This window comes from Austrofundulus limnaeus, unplaced genomic scaffold (assembly GCF_001266775.1).
Source record: "Austrofundulus limnaeus strain Quisiro unplaced genomic scaffold, Austrofundulus_limnaeus-1.0 Scaffold107, whole genome shotgun sequence".
NCBI lineage: Eukaryota > Metazoa > Chordata > Actinopteri > Cyprinodontiformes > Rivulidae > Austrofundulus > Austrofundulus limnaeus.
The window spans coordinates 789,694-805,184 of NW_013952509.1; the positions used below are offsets into that span (position 1 = coordinate 789,694).

The window sequence follows — 15,491 nt, forward strand, 5'->3', positions numbered from 1 at the left end:
CACACACACACACACACACACACACACACACACACACACAGGCACACGCAGAAATACATTTAACCTAAATAGGATTCCGATGGCTTTGCGGTGTAATGCGTCACGTTTCACAGATGAGATCACAGCCAAACCACATTAATTGAGATTGTACATGTTTCAGAGTATTTCTGAAATTTGGATTATCCAGGCTTACAATATTTTCAAACACAGATCTATTTATCCAGACCTCTTTAGAATGGATGTAATTACACTTTATTCAGCAGCTCATAAAACATGTGCATATCTTGAATTTTAAAGTTAATCTTTGGCAGTTTTGCAAAAGGGCAYCCCAAAAAACCTGGCATTTTGAGGTGAAAAGTCATATTTGCTTAYACACATCTAAACACCTATACATCATCTAACGTTAAAACCAACGAAAGAAACAACGTTCTTCATTTGTCTGTGTCTGTTGTGCAGAAAGTAAACTGAGCCCTTTTACAGTGAAATGCAKGATTGTATTTGGGGATTGTAAAATTAAATTAAATGCTAACATGCATGCGACGAAGGAATAAGTCTACCTGTACCAGGTTTACACAAAATTTTCTTCTAATTTCTTAGATTTGGGTTGTATTAGTCATAGTCCGGTTTGGACTARTTGTTAGCTTAGATAGCTAAATATGTTAATTCAATGTTGAATTATGGTCAAAAAAGTTGATTTTTGGTTAAGGACGACAATCAAATCAAACCATTATCCAATTGTAGCCAAATAACCAATGTTGAAAACATGTTATTGAATCAATGTTTCATGGTCGAATTCTAACAATTGAAATGCCAACATAYAATCAATGTTGAATCAACATTRATATAGTATCATTCATGATTTAAAATCTAACATTGTTTCAACAAGTAATTCACCGATCACTTTTTGAATAATTTTAACGTGGATTCAATATCAYGGCTAACCATATTTCAGTGTTGATTCACCCATATTTTACTATCTGGGAGCTCATCAGTCTGGTCAGAAACRAACTATTTCTCAAAACTGAGATTGTTCAAAGAGCTATCTACAACAGATAAAATTKTATGTAATCATACACTTTACATCAAACCCAATATTGTAAGGTTTAAAATAAGGAATGTTWACCATCGTTACTTTTTCTCTTCCAGTAAAAGTCACAGTAACAAAACAAAAACGTTTTAGAGTAAAAGACGTGTTTCCTTCAGAACATAAAATAAAACAGTTAAACAGACATGAATGAAATGGTTTACTTTGAGCAGTATAGTGGCTGCTTGTCAGAGCCAGTCCCCCTCACAAGGAGTCCTTCKACTTAAACTAAATATAAACTCCCAAAGCCAGTAAACAGATTCTGTTTTTACAACCTCACTATTAACCTGCCTAATGGGTGGAGACTTTAAACTGGCCCTTTGTTTCACATCAGCACAACAAGATGGGGACAAAAACTGACATCATCTCTGAGTGTATTAAAAGAACTCACCTTTGTCCTTACTCTTTTCTTTTGCAAGAGAGTCCAGCTTTCTTCTCAGAGACTTTTTCCTCTTTTGTCCATCTGTGCCCAGAAAAAAGAAGAAAAAAAAAGAAGGAAATAAATCATGTGAAACAAATGGTTCCCATATCGGCTGTTTCTTATCTGGCATTTTTATATGTAATAAGCTCATGTCAAGAATGTAGAAATAAATTAAACACGGGGGAAAGTTGTGCATGGAAACCATTTCAATGAATGGTCAGGTCAGATTTAGTGGCAGCCGCCACAACAACCACTATCAAAACACACTTAGTTGTGTTTGTTATCCAAACTGTTCAGTGTATTTTTTTTAATAATGTGAAATATTTCATTTTGCAGTGCCTAAAAATGGTAACCATAAAGTTGCCTGGTTTCCTTTTCCAATCCCTTCTGTTTACTCATTAAAAATGACAAAAATACACCTACTGAAAAAGAACATGCCAAAATTCAACAAGTCAGCTGAGTTGCTGCAAACTATATGCATTACTTAAAAAATGTGTGTTTGCCGAGAGGAAGTGTCTTTGTCAGAGATAAATGACTCTTGGATCTGCTGATTAACAGACAGGAAACTGGAAATTGTGGCACATGGAACCGTCAAGTCTTGAGACATTTCTTCTGTTTGTTGAAACCTCAGCAACTTCTTAGCAACCTTGACAAACACAGAAATGACTACAATTTAATCACTTYTACACATATCAAGCTAACATTTGGTGAAGTAGTAGCTCGCACTTGTCAACAACTCAGACACGGACAGCGAACAGAAGATGCTAAACTTCTTTTAAAAACTTTTCTAAAAATGTATATGTTAAAGCTGTCCCTACGTCCTAACAGTAGAATATGAGACACATAATCTGTGAAMCAATCAAGCTTCTTTGACTCCTTCCAGTGGTACTACAGCCGTTTGCAGAAATGCACTGCTTTCAGTCAGAAACAGCCAATCAGAGCCAGCAGGATCATCTTACCAGTGTCAATCACATTGTGTACGTACTGCTCACAGCCTACCTCCACACAGTGCGAACCCTCGTTTAAACTCAAGATTGCCATGTGCTGCAGCTGTGCTAATGGAGGAGGAACAACCTAACGTTACAGGAAAACGKCYAATTTCTGAGAGCTCTGAATGTGTCATGGCTGTTTTTCCACCCTCATTGGTGGCCCTACTGCTCAATAGACTGTACAGTCACAGCAGRCTCCATTGTGGAGGGAGGACTGTAGCGCACCATCAAAGTCAACTTTATCTATTTGTGAGCAAAATTTTCAACAAAACACTGAATGTATTTACAAGGAAACGTTTAGCAAAAAACATTTGATGCTCCTCTATTTCTGATTAATTTTTGGAGTCACATGGAACAGCCAGCTGTCCTTAAAAAAACACAAAGATGGCTATAATATGATAGGCTATATACTGTACTGTATATGGCTACCCCCTACAGCACCGGTGAACATCCAGGGAAAAGACATTGAGACAGTGGACTCTTACAAGTACCTGGATGTTCACTTCAACAGCAAGATGGACTGGACTACGAACACAGACATCTTGTATAAGATGGGCCAGAGTCGACTCCACCTACTGAGGAGGCTGAGGTCCTTCGGTGTCTGCAGGACTCTGTTAAAGACATTCTATGACACGGTGGTAGCATCTGCCCTTTTCWATGGGGTGGTCTGCTAGGGGKCTGGAGGTACTGAAAGGGACAKGAACAGGATGGACAAACTGGTACTGAGGTCAAGCTCTGTGCTGGGATGTCCTCTGGAGCCTGTGGTAGTGGTGGGTGAGAGGAGGATGTTGGCAAAGCTGACAGCCATCATGGACAACCCCCACCACACTCTGCAGGAACATGAAACCATGGGGGGCTGAGCAGCTCCTTCAGTCAGAGACTTAAACATCCTCGCTGCAGGATGGAGCGCTTCTGTAGGTCGTTCATTCCAACTGCAGTTAGACTGTTTAACACATGATGTTATCAGTCACTTGGACAATTCACCTACACTGCCATCACTAATATGCACCTTCATATACATTCATATTTGTTCTGTACTTTACGGTGTATATATGTATATAAATACGCATACGTTTATGTATATGTGTATATTTGCATTGGTATATGTACATTACTATCACATGTGTATATTGTGGGGTAGTTTTTGTTTGTTATCTTTTATTTACCTTTCATTATTCTTCTCAGCCTCTCCTGTATTAAGCTGCAGTAATGTGCGAATTTCCACACTGTGGAATCAATAAAGTTTTAACTTATCTCATCTAATCTTATCTTATTTTATCTTATCTTATAACTTAGTTTGTTTTATAGGTACTACACAAAGATTTTGTGCAGTAGTAGCTAACTGTCATYCCCAACGCATACGTGAATCACTAGTYATGRTGTGAAATGTTTGTTTTAAACATTRCCATTTATTTGTTTGCCTCAGACTTGTTTATCTGTTCACAAAATATCTTATTAACATTGGACCAACTTGAATCAAACAAAAAGTAATCATAGATGTACATCCACAAACTGATTACTTTTGGAGTCGCTTCATTTCCAGATGGCTGCTGCTGTAACTGGTGGAACACAACACAATAACGAATGAAACTTGTTTTTTTTATTATTTAATGCGGTGGTAGCCRAGAATTATTCCAAATACAGTTTTTGAGCACTAACACAAACTTTTCAATATTTCTTAAAATGATGCAATGAGTAATTTGCATCATCATAAGTCTAGAACGCTGGAATGAAACATGCAAGACAATAAGCATTGCTATAAAAATATTCTAGGYCAATAATTTGAATTTATGTTTTTTGACTTGATCTGCTGATTTTAAAGCCCCAAATTTCAACCCCAGGTGATTKTTTCAGTTATTGATCATTGCAAGTCAACTATTTTTTTAAAAGTTTGTTTGAGCAGTAAGGTGGTGTATGAGAGACACAGTAACAGAAGAAACTGTGAGGATGGGGTCCAAGATATGAGCAGAAAGAAAAGCAGATGTTGGGATGGAGAAAGAGGGAGAGTCAGGATGAGATAGGAAATGGTTTGGATTTTTGTCAGATGGCTCCCAAAGCCATACGGAAATCCCCCAAACCTCCACACTCCTCAGTTCAGCTCTGGATCGGTTTGTGACACCATCCAAACAATCTTTTCTGCTTTTCTGTCCCATCACACCCATCCCTCCTTGTCCCTCTTTAATCTGCTTCTTGTTCTTGAAAAAATGCCAGAAACCTGAGGCCCCCCTGACACTTGGATAAATATTTTTTTAGAGCTGAAAAGCAACGCTTTCGCTCAAATAGCACTCGCAGATGCTCTCACACTCGTGCATTTGAAATATTTCCTTTGCTAGCACATGGCAGCCGTCACAGGCCCTGGAATTCATAAGCAACACAGACAAGTACGTCTTAAATCATGGAAGGGAGAGATTTAACCTTCAGTTGGAATGCAAGGAGCTGAATAATCCATTGGCTGCACTACACTGCTGCTATGGCACCCACTCCACTACAGTGTAGTGGAACAAACACAGGCTTCACTGTGCATGATGGTGGTTTGTGWGAGCACGGACTGACTACAGTGAAGGCAAGACATCATCTCAGTTGGAAAGTTGACGTAAAGTGGGTAAATTATTGTTAAAATACAATTTAGTTTTGACTACTATTTTTACCCACCTAAACCAAACATTTGTTAAAGTTAAGCGTCAGAGGTTTTCGTGTCTTATGCACAAGTTTTCGGGTTTAACTCCAGCCTATAGGTGGTGATAATGACATGGTTTGTCAAACTTTTTTTTTCAAAGCCAATGAAGAAAAACTTGAAATTGCAACAAAGTTTTCAAATGTGTCTATTGATTCCACTAGAATGTGCAGGTCATACAGTATGTGTAGCACAGAGAACTTTAAATATAAGTGAGTTTCAAGCATAAGGATCAAGTGTATCATAAGACAAGTTAAGGCCACTTTTTATGGATATATGATATACTAAAACAGCTTAGATGTAGTTTGACATTCTTCCACATTATACACCAAACTTAGGGTGTCAACTATATGTTCACCACGCTAGCCCAATCACCAGGATGGTGATGTATTATGCATTTATCCGCAACTTTTTACCTTGAAAATATATTCTACCTTTTAGAAAATTATATGCCTTCTGTGCACATAGTGCAATATTAAATTTAGAAAATCCTGTTTTGTAATACTTAACAACAACAAGGATCATCGTTCTTGATAACTCTGTTTTCTATTCCTGGTTAATGATAGCAWGTAAATGGTAAAAGCTTGTCTCATTTACTTGTCCCCTTTTCCTCCACACCCTACAGTAGCACAGAAATGATGATCTATTGTTTGTCCTTCATGTCAAACAGGAAGTTTGCTTACGTCTATTGAAAGCACCCTGATTTTTTGTGTCTTTTTTGGTCTTTGATTAATACATAACCCAACTGTGGAAACGTTTTTCTCCACGCACAGTATTTCCTTTAAAAAGTGTTTTTGATTCTCTGCTTGCAATTTAATGTTCAGTCTTCTGTTTGATGTTTCAAGCACCACCTTTGCACTGAGAGAATTGTTTTTGAACACACTGCYGTTGGCACGCATGTTCATTCCATCAGCAGCAGATCTGGTGAAACTTTGCAGACCAGTATGAATAACAAAATTTGTTGCACAGACATCACAGTCCAGTTGAAATTTCATCACTGGATGAGGAATCATGWATTTCATCTAAGAATTACCACTAATGCGAAAAAAATCACAAAACAAAAAGAACTAAGTCAACAAAGTCAATGCACCTTTAATGGAGGCTGAGAACCACAGAAGACTTAAAAGCAAAAACTCTACCTTTAGTACATAGTATTTAAGAGTCTATTCACACCTGTCACATTTGGTCCAACAGACCAGAGTTTGTTTCCCCTGTTGGTCCGAACCTTTCATGCAGGTGTGAATACACTGATGTGAATTCTAGTGTGGACCAAACAACTGTACCGCGACCCATTTTTTAGGTGGTACCGATACCAAGTAGCGGGGTTTGTGTGGATTATCTGTTCAACTTGTTGAATATTAAACAGAATGAAAATGAAATGCAATTATCATGCAAAAACTGATGGGTAAATATCATGTTTGACAATAAAAAAAGGTAGTGCAAACTCTGACAAGTAGATAAGTTGATCACACCATAACTTTTGAAACATTTATTTTATTTCAAACAGGTCTCTTTTTTATAAGGCCACACTCCCTCTGAATGTATTAACAATACAAATACTGCAAAACAAATGCTGTTGCATACATTAAAAAACAAAATAAGTTATTTTTATACATTTTCCTCAACATGCAACTACCAAATTTAAATTAAAATGTAAACTATAACGTAAATTTTAGCAGCACATCTATAGAAGTTTACTCTGCTTATGTCTTAAACTGTTAACAAAAGATGACTAATAGTAATAAAGTGCAGTAAATTTCAGTTCAAACTTAAATGGAACAACTAAAACAAAATCTCAGAAGAACCACAGTGAAAAATAAAATGGTTTTACAACAAACTTCCTTCCATATTCTGCTCATGTCTTAGTTTGTTCTACAAGAAAGAAAAAACAGCATTGAAGTTACTGCAACAACAGTGCTGTTTATGAAGGCTACTGCTAGCAGCAGCAAACTCTTTGAATTCTTTGTCATGTCTTGTCCTCAAATGTTGAATCAAATTGCTCCTCCCCCTGACAGTTTAGCAGAGCACAGCAGACAGTCTGCTTGTTTGGTGTCCTCCGTGCCGATCTTTAATATCTCCAAACTGCCGATATGTTACTTCTTCTACCGTCATCCTTCTTCTTCTGTTATTCGGGGGTGTGGTCGGAAATAACTTGTGAGTGCATTAGCGCCACCGCCTGGTATGGATTGTTGTTTACCCTTTGTGCTGCAGCGCAGCACAGGAGGAACAAAAAAGGGGACAAAAGCTGTATCGGTTAAGAGTATCGGCCGGCTTTTACGAGTACAAGTATGAGTACTTGATGCTGGTATCGGACCCGATACCAGTATCAGTATCGGGACACCCCTAATAATAATAATAATAAGCTGTTTTTGAAATTCTAATTGGTTTTGCAGTTGTATTAACAGCACCATCTTTCTTTCTGGGTCTTTGCTCTGTCCCACCAAATTAATTTCTGTCCAGTGCGAGCAATGATTGTAATCCCCATTGCTTTGTTTATAAATCACAGTCCACATCGAAAAAAAGGACAGTGTGAATGCAGACCGTACCAAATGAAAAAAAAATGTCCGATTTTGGTCTGGACCAAACAAGTGGACCACAGGATCCTGGTGTGAATACACCCTAAATGTTTGTTGATGCACCACTCTGTTGCATGTTCACCCAATTAGAGATGAGTGGGTCTTTCTGAAAGGTTACCTCAAAGAGAGGAGCTAAAACATTACATTTCAGAATGTAAGGTGTCACTATAGTGTTCACTATTAARATTGTTGATGTTTTGTAAGTGTCAAAAATTGCTCTGTTGCAGTAAAACATTTTAAAATCGTAAAATGAGCACTGTAAAGCCTTTCAACCTACTTGAATTTATGGCTGCACAATAGTGGGGGGAACAAATATTGACAATGCAATTTTATGTATGCAACATCAGTGTAAAGGAGTGTTTGCCCTGCAGTAAATCAAAGGCTTTTATATTTTAAGTGCCATACTGTACACTCATGTTTTGCAYGCCTGCAATATATTTGGTCGATACGACCGACTCCCGCTGCCTTTTATGCCCACATCTGGTGGCTTAGACATTGGAAAGTGGTTTTAACACTGTGATGACAGAAGAGGAGAGAAAGGGGAGAAAATGTGTTTATTTGAAGTGATATTGTCATCACAACAATCAACAGCAGCATCACAATTGCATAATGTGCAGCCTGACTGTAACGTCAAATAAGTCCATCTCTGGAAATATATTACAGTCCTCTCATTTAAGACCTACTTTTTGCAATCTAAAGTAAAAGTGATTGAGGGCTGATATTAGTGTGGTTACCTCTTTCATTTCCATTGAGCAGAATCATGAACCACCTCCACCCCAGTTCAACATGGGTGACATCAGTGAAASTGTTTCTTTGCTTCAGTTTTCTACTCTAGTGTGTTGGATTTGGATGTATCATTTTATTTGTTTGAAATGTTTTCTAAATTTAGCTCATTCTTTTGGTTTAGGGGAGCAAAATATCATTAACACCATCAGCTCAAAAAAGCTCAACAAGATAAACCCTGCCTCTTCCCAAAAATTTAGGACTTTTAAGTAGTCCACATGGGGACTCCACCCAGCCATGGCTGCAGAGGAACAGAGTCATGTGTCACAATGAGGAGGGTCAAAAGATACCATGTCAAACAGGAAGCACCCTATTCCTCATGTGGAGTGTGGTTTACAACAAAATGCGTGTGTCAAAACAGTTTCAAACATAAACCATATGCAACTTTTCTTAAAATACACTGAAGGCTTGTCAAGAGGATGTGGTCAGAGGCTCACTTGAAAGTATTTGCACATGCTTCTACTGTAAACGGGGTTAAGAATATAAAACAAGTCATGCATGCAACATAAAATAGCTCAAGAGTTAATAACAGATGCATTCTCTCAGTTAAATGTTAGAGACTTGAAGTATGTTGAGTATCCCACCCATGTCGAGCTCCCAAACAAATACTTTATGAAACAGAGTATGACATGTCTCCAGATTTATTTAAAAGGAAAAAAAAACACTCTTTAAAATACCGCATTTCTCCTTCAGTCTTTCGCTCTAGAGTTTTAGACAAATAGCAATTTCTGCTTTACTTTCTGCAAGTTCCACTATAATCCATCTACTGGTTCATAAGATATTTTAGTAACAGACCCACATACATGAACAAAAACATCTTTCACCTTCTGTGGTGGGCAATAATAAAAACACATGCTCCCACCTTTTGGGATAGTTATCTGGCATCCCAAGTCAAACTCTTGAACCAAGCGGGTGTAGGCTACTTCCTGCAGCCTGGCTCTCTCCAACTCCGACAGGCTCTGGATGTTGACTGGGGTCAGACGTACACTCCGCCCTGACAGGCTGCTCCAGGTGAAATCTCCCTGGGGGGGGGGGCAAAGTGAGAGCTTAAACAAAGATGATGACAAAAAGCTGACATCAGATAACAGGTTATTAATGATACAGTATAAGTTTTATCCCTAATCACCATAACTTACTATTTATTCGTGTATAATATGATCCCATGTAAAAATCCAACCCCCCCGCTTTATTTTTGAGCTTAAAAAGCATAAAAAATTAAATCCTCAAGCTACTTCTAATTTCACATGGACTTCAGGATTTTTCAGCCTTTGCAGTAAAATCAGTTAAATGATCATTTGACTGTTGTAGTATCAGTTTTTTAAAATTATTTTATTTTAACAACATATGGACATAGGTATCCCTGCTCGCACTGTTTGCTGGATATGGACACCAGTGACCCCCGTGACCATGAAAGGAATAAGGGGGTACAGATAATGGATGGATGGATGGATGGATGGATGGATGGATGGATGGATGGATGTACTAAGGTATTTTGACACTAAATGGGAGTCAATTTTGATTCAGCTCTGTCACTAGATGAACACGTCAAAAATCTAGTTACCTCATGCTATTTTCAACTCAGTAACATTTCTAAACTTCGCCCCCTCCTGCCTGCCTCTGACCTGGAAATGGTAATCCATGCCTTTATCTCAGCCTGTCTTGACTACTGTAACAGCCTGTTCACCTGCTTAAATCAGAAACAAATAAACCGGCTCCAACTTGTACAAAACTCTGCCGCTAGACTTCTAACTAGAACATCCAAATTCTCTCACATCTCCCCTATATTATCAGACCACCACTGGCTACCTGAACAATTCAAACTCAAGTTCAAAATCCTGGTTCTCACTTTTAGAGCTCTACACGGCCAARCACCGAATTACATCTCCAGTCTTCTCTCGCCTTATAAACCCAGAAGTAACTCTGGCTCACAAGACCAGAATCATCTCTTGGTCCCCCACACCCGCTTCAAGATGTGTGGTGACTGTGGCTTTTCCTCAATGACTCCCAGACTGTGGAATGCCCTTCCGCCCTATCTAAGACCTCTTGATAACACTGACTCCTTTGAAAAAMGAATAAAAACACACCTTTTCACTCAAATATTCAACTGAATATATTCTACACCTCATAAGAGTTTATAAGCCCTGACTAACAAACATGTTATTCCGGTCTAGTATCCATCCCCTACACCTATAAGGGTGAGAGATAAATTTAACTCCTTTTTTGTTTTTTGTTTATTGAATGTATTGAATGTAATCTGTATAGTAATTGTGATATATTTGCTTTTTCATTCTGATAATGGATGTACAGCACCTTGTGAAATCCTTTTCTTTGAAAGGTGCTTTATAAATAAACTTTTACTTACTTACTTACTTACTTATTTACTTACTTACTTACTCACTTACTTACTAAATGTATTTCATCAAACTCTGATTTTTAGCTTTGTAGCAGCATCAAATGAATGCCAGTGTTTAGGATGATATGTTCATCACACAATTTAGTCAACAGAATGCACCAACAAAAAACACAAGATTTCACACGGGRTTTGTGCCGTCTTCTGCCTACTCACGAGTGCCCCCTTTAGTGGAGAAACATTTTTTGGGGGAAACCTACTGTTAACACCACACCAGTAAATGGGAGCCATTACAGACAAATGTGTGTTTGTTGTTGTTCCAGGAGAGGCTTSGTCGTACACTAATGTCATTAGTTTGTTATCATTACTACGTTATCATTACTAAGCTGCAGCGCTGATGTTTATTTATTTTTTTCATATCATCTCTGCCTGCCTGGGTCTGTTCCTACTTCACTCAGAGGCACGTTGGAGTGTCAGAGGTAAGCTCACTTCAACCAATTTTTCCGACTCAGTCTTGTTTCYAGACTCAGGCATTTTGTGAGTGAGGCTAATATTTCAGTTATATACAAGAAAATACATTAAAAAAACATCTGTGTATAGTACTACCCCCACTTTGTGGAAGGTTTTATGGACTTAATTTTTCCTATTCTTGCATTCGATTCGAGGCGATTCTGGTCCACCAGCCGGCATCTCAGGGGGGGAAAGCGGTTCGTCACCAACACTATCTATGGTGGGGATGGTGCGCTGCTGACCTCAACTCGGGACGTTGTGGGTCAGTGGCTGAAATACTTAGAAGACCTCCTCAATCCTACCGACACATCTTCCCATGAGGAAGCAGAGCCTGAGGACCCTGGGTCTTACTCTCCAATCTCTGGTGCCGAGGTCAYTGAGGTGATTAAAAAGCTCATCGGTRGCTGGGTGCCAGGGGWGGATGAGATTTGCCCAGAGTTCCTTAAGGCTCTGGATGTTGTGGGGTTGCGTTGGTTGATGCTACTCTACAATATTGCGTGGACATCGGGGGCAGTTCCCCTGGAYTGGCAGACCGGGGTGGTGGTCTCCCTATTTAAAAAAGTGGGACCACAGAGTGTGTTCCAACCATAKGGGGATCACAMTTCTGAGCCTCCCTGGTAAGGTCTTTTCAGGGGTCCTGGAAAGAAAGTCCATCGGATAGTCGAATCTCGGATTCAGGAAGAGCAGTGTGGTTTTCGTCCACCAGCTCTACACCCTCAGCAGGGTCCTGGAGGGTGCATGGGAGTTTGCACAACCAGTCTACATGTGTTTTGTGGACTTGGAGAAGGCGTTCGACCATATCCCTTGGGGACTCCTGAGGGAGTACTCTGGGAGTATRGGGTACCAGGCCCTTTGATACGGGCTGTTAGGTCCATGTACGACCGGTCCCAGAGCTTGGACCTCATTGCTGGTAGTAAGTCGGACTCGTTTCTGGTGAGAGTTGGACTCCGCCAAGGTTGCCCTTTGTCACTGATTCTGATCCAAACGTTTAAGGACAGAATTTCTAGGTGCAGCCAAGGTGTTGAGGGGATCMTTTTTGGTGACCTTAGGATCACATCTCTGCTTTTTGTGGATGATGTGGTCGWATTGGCTTCATCAGATTGGGATCTCCAGCTCTCACTGGAGCGGTTCCCAGCCGAGTGTGAAGCGGCCGGGATGATGATCAGTGCCTCCAAATCTGAGACCATGGTCTTGAGCCTGTAACAGGTCGGGTGCCTTCTCCRGGTTGGGAAGGAGGTCCTGCCCCAAGTGGAGGAGTTTAAGTATCTCCAGGTCTTGCTCATGAATGAGGGAGATAGACAGGCGAATTGGTGCTGCATCTGCATTGATGCGGGCGCTGTACCGGTCTGTTGTGGTGAGGCGGGAGCTGAGCCAGAAGGCAAAGCTCTCGGCTGACCCATCGGTCTATGTTCCTTCCCTCATCTATGGTCACGAGCTTTGGGTGGTGACCGAAAGAATGAGATCGTGGCTACAGGTGGCCAAAATGAGTTTCCTTCGCAGGGTGTCTGGGCTCTCTCTTAGAGATAGGGTGAGAAGCTCAGTCATCCGGGAGGGACTCAGAGTAGAGCCGCTGCTCCTCCATGTCGAGAGGAGCCAGTTGAGGTGGCTCAGGCATCTGGTTAGGATGCCTCCTGGACGCCTCCYTGGTGAGGTGTTCTGGGCACATCCCACTGGGAGGAGGCCCAGAGGAAGACCCAGAACACGCTGGAAGGACTATGTTTCTCGGCTGGCCTGGGAACGCCTTGTGATTCCCCCGGATAAGCTGGCCCAAGGTGCTGGGGAGAGGGAAGTCTGGGGGTCTCTCTGCTTAGGCTGCTGCCTCCGTGACCTGACCTCAGATAAGCGGAAGAAAGCGGACGCATGGACTTGCATAAATGCGGTCAGTAAAAAAGTCATCTAAGTAAAAGAAAAATCATCTTGTGCATTCTGACAGTTTTAATTTATAAAATAAAATAATTTAAGTTCTAAGGTTTTCACCTTTATCCTGAGATTCATGCAGATAAAGTTCTTCATGAGCAGAAATTTTATCAGACATCTTTTTTACAAAGTTAGCAGGTCTGCACCTTTGCCTCAAACTTTAGAGGTTTGTTTTCAACTTACTGTACATTGCTCCTTCGTATAAGACATTTGCTGCTTCATAACAGATTGTTGCAGTGGTGCGTATTAAATTTATTAGTTTAAATAGAGAGATGGTTCAGATTCACTTGTGGTCTGTGCAGCAATGTCAGAACAAGTGGCAGCTTGACAGCTCAGTGGTTAGCACTGATRYCTCACAGCAAAAAGGTCCTGGGTTCAATCTCCGGTTCAGAYCTGGGGTCTTTCTGTGCAGAGTTTGCATGATCTTCTCGTGGGTTTTCTCTGGGTACTCCAGGTTCTCCCACAGACCAAAAATGTAACACAATTGGCCTGGTTAGGTGGGTGATTTGTCTTTATGGGGTTCAGACAATATATTGAATCTAAAGTTCGGTTTGGCCCTGTGTGAATTGTAACTTTTCAATTAATGTGTAGTATTGTAATTTTGAATGCATAGAAAAATAAGATCCCCAAATAGCTCTAGCCTAATGTCCCACAAACCTCTTTAATCCTGCCCTGCGATTATGGACAAAATCTAGATTCATTGTTCCAAAGCTGTAAATTAAAAATATATAATCAGAACGATTTTTTAATATATATATATTTTTATAAAATGTAATTATTTTAATTTTCTACATTTAAGAATTCACATGTAAAAGCTTTTCTTTCTTTCTTTTTTTTCTAGTCCAAAATTTATGGCCTTGTTTTTTTAAATGAGTCATCCTTATAGACTCCTTGGACTGGCTGCTGAAGTTCAGTGAACCCTGAAAATTTGTAACATGTTTAAACAGTTATTTTTATTTGACTGTTTATTTCTTGTAATTCTGCAATTATATGTAATGGTTTTGAAAATTTCTTTCTGTCACAACAGGAAATAAAAACRAATTATAAATTGGTGCTGCATACACAGAAATAGAGGCAATGTGTGCCATGGAAAAAMAAAAGAACAGAGAAGTTTCCTGCTGTCTTTTAGGAGTATCTGAGGACATCCACTGAAGTGTTCTCGCACTGATGGATTTGAAATATGTGCACCATTGACGTACAAAACAGCATTTAAAGTGTTTAGCCCATGAGGGGTGGGTGGGGTTTGACGAGCCAGAGGATTTCAGAAAGCATTCTTCTTGTCATTTTTCAGTATCAGACAGATTTGTCTCCCAGCTCGGGCTTAGCCTGTGATCAAGGTGAGTTTGAATTGAATTGTAATGAGTTTCTGGAAACTCGGACATCGATTTGGCTTTGATGAACACTAGAGTCATYTGAATCTCCGGTCATGCATTCTTGGATGTCTACTGAGGGAGAATCAAAGAAGAATTTGCTGCAATATAGCTAATGCCTTATTCAGACAGACGGCTTACAAGTCTCCACTAATATGACTCTTTGTATTTCTGCAAAAACTTTGTGTTGGGGCCTCTATCATTTTTTGTTATTTGACTCCAGACAGTGCATTAAGGCTATACAACCATCATTTTATAAACCATTCCATCCAGCAAATCTGTTCTGTTTGTCTTTGTGTGTGCATTCCTGTGCACACCATTCCTTACCGCTGACTTGAAGGAACCCTTTTGCCTCCTGCCTGACCTCACTCACAGCTTGACGGGAGCACAGATGCCTGCGCACGGCCACATGGCCTACCGCAGAAGCAGTCGGCAAAGTCTGATATGAGGCCTCTTGCAAGTTGAGTTGGTTTTGCCCAGCAGGATATCTGAAGGAGATGTGTCAGCTTCAGTGAAACCCCTGGAATGCTGATAGTCAGGGCAAGGAGGTAGATTAAATCATCTCTAGTATAACTTCAGGCTTCTGGAAACAATAAACTGGATGCCTGTGTGATCTCAAGGGTTATTTGAATTTCAAAACTGAAATTTTACAAAGCCGCCTTGCATGATCTTAGTAAATACTAAAGTTTTTTAAAAAAAAAAGCTACAATGAGGAGAACTGTGCAGGACTCAAAATGCTCTCATTGTTTAGGTCTCAATGGCTTTTTGGTCCTGTTTTATATAGTTTTTATTTTGTTTGTTTGCCTGTTTGTTTGTT

The 15,491-nt window shown here is 39.9% G+C and overlaps 1 protein-coding gene across 2 annotated transcripts in view; it reads right to left on the bottom strand.

Moving 5' to 3' along the window:
• Window positions 1-15,491, bottom strand: part of LOC106521330 (rho GTPase-activating protein 6) — a 107,769-nt gene that overhangs the window by 12,315 nt on the left and 79,963 nt on the right. For both annotated transcript variants that reach the window (XM_014013862.1, XM_014013863.1), the window contains exons 2-3: window positions 9,390-9,549; window positions 1,476-1,547 (exon numbers count right to left, since the gene is read on the bottom strand). In XM_014013862.1, the coding sequence (XP_013869316.1) occupies window positions 1,476-1,547; window positions 9,390-9,549 (232 nt within the window). The remainder of the gene's footprint in view (window positions 1-1,475; window positions 1,548-9,389; window positions 9,550-15,491) is intronic.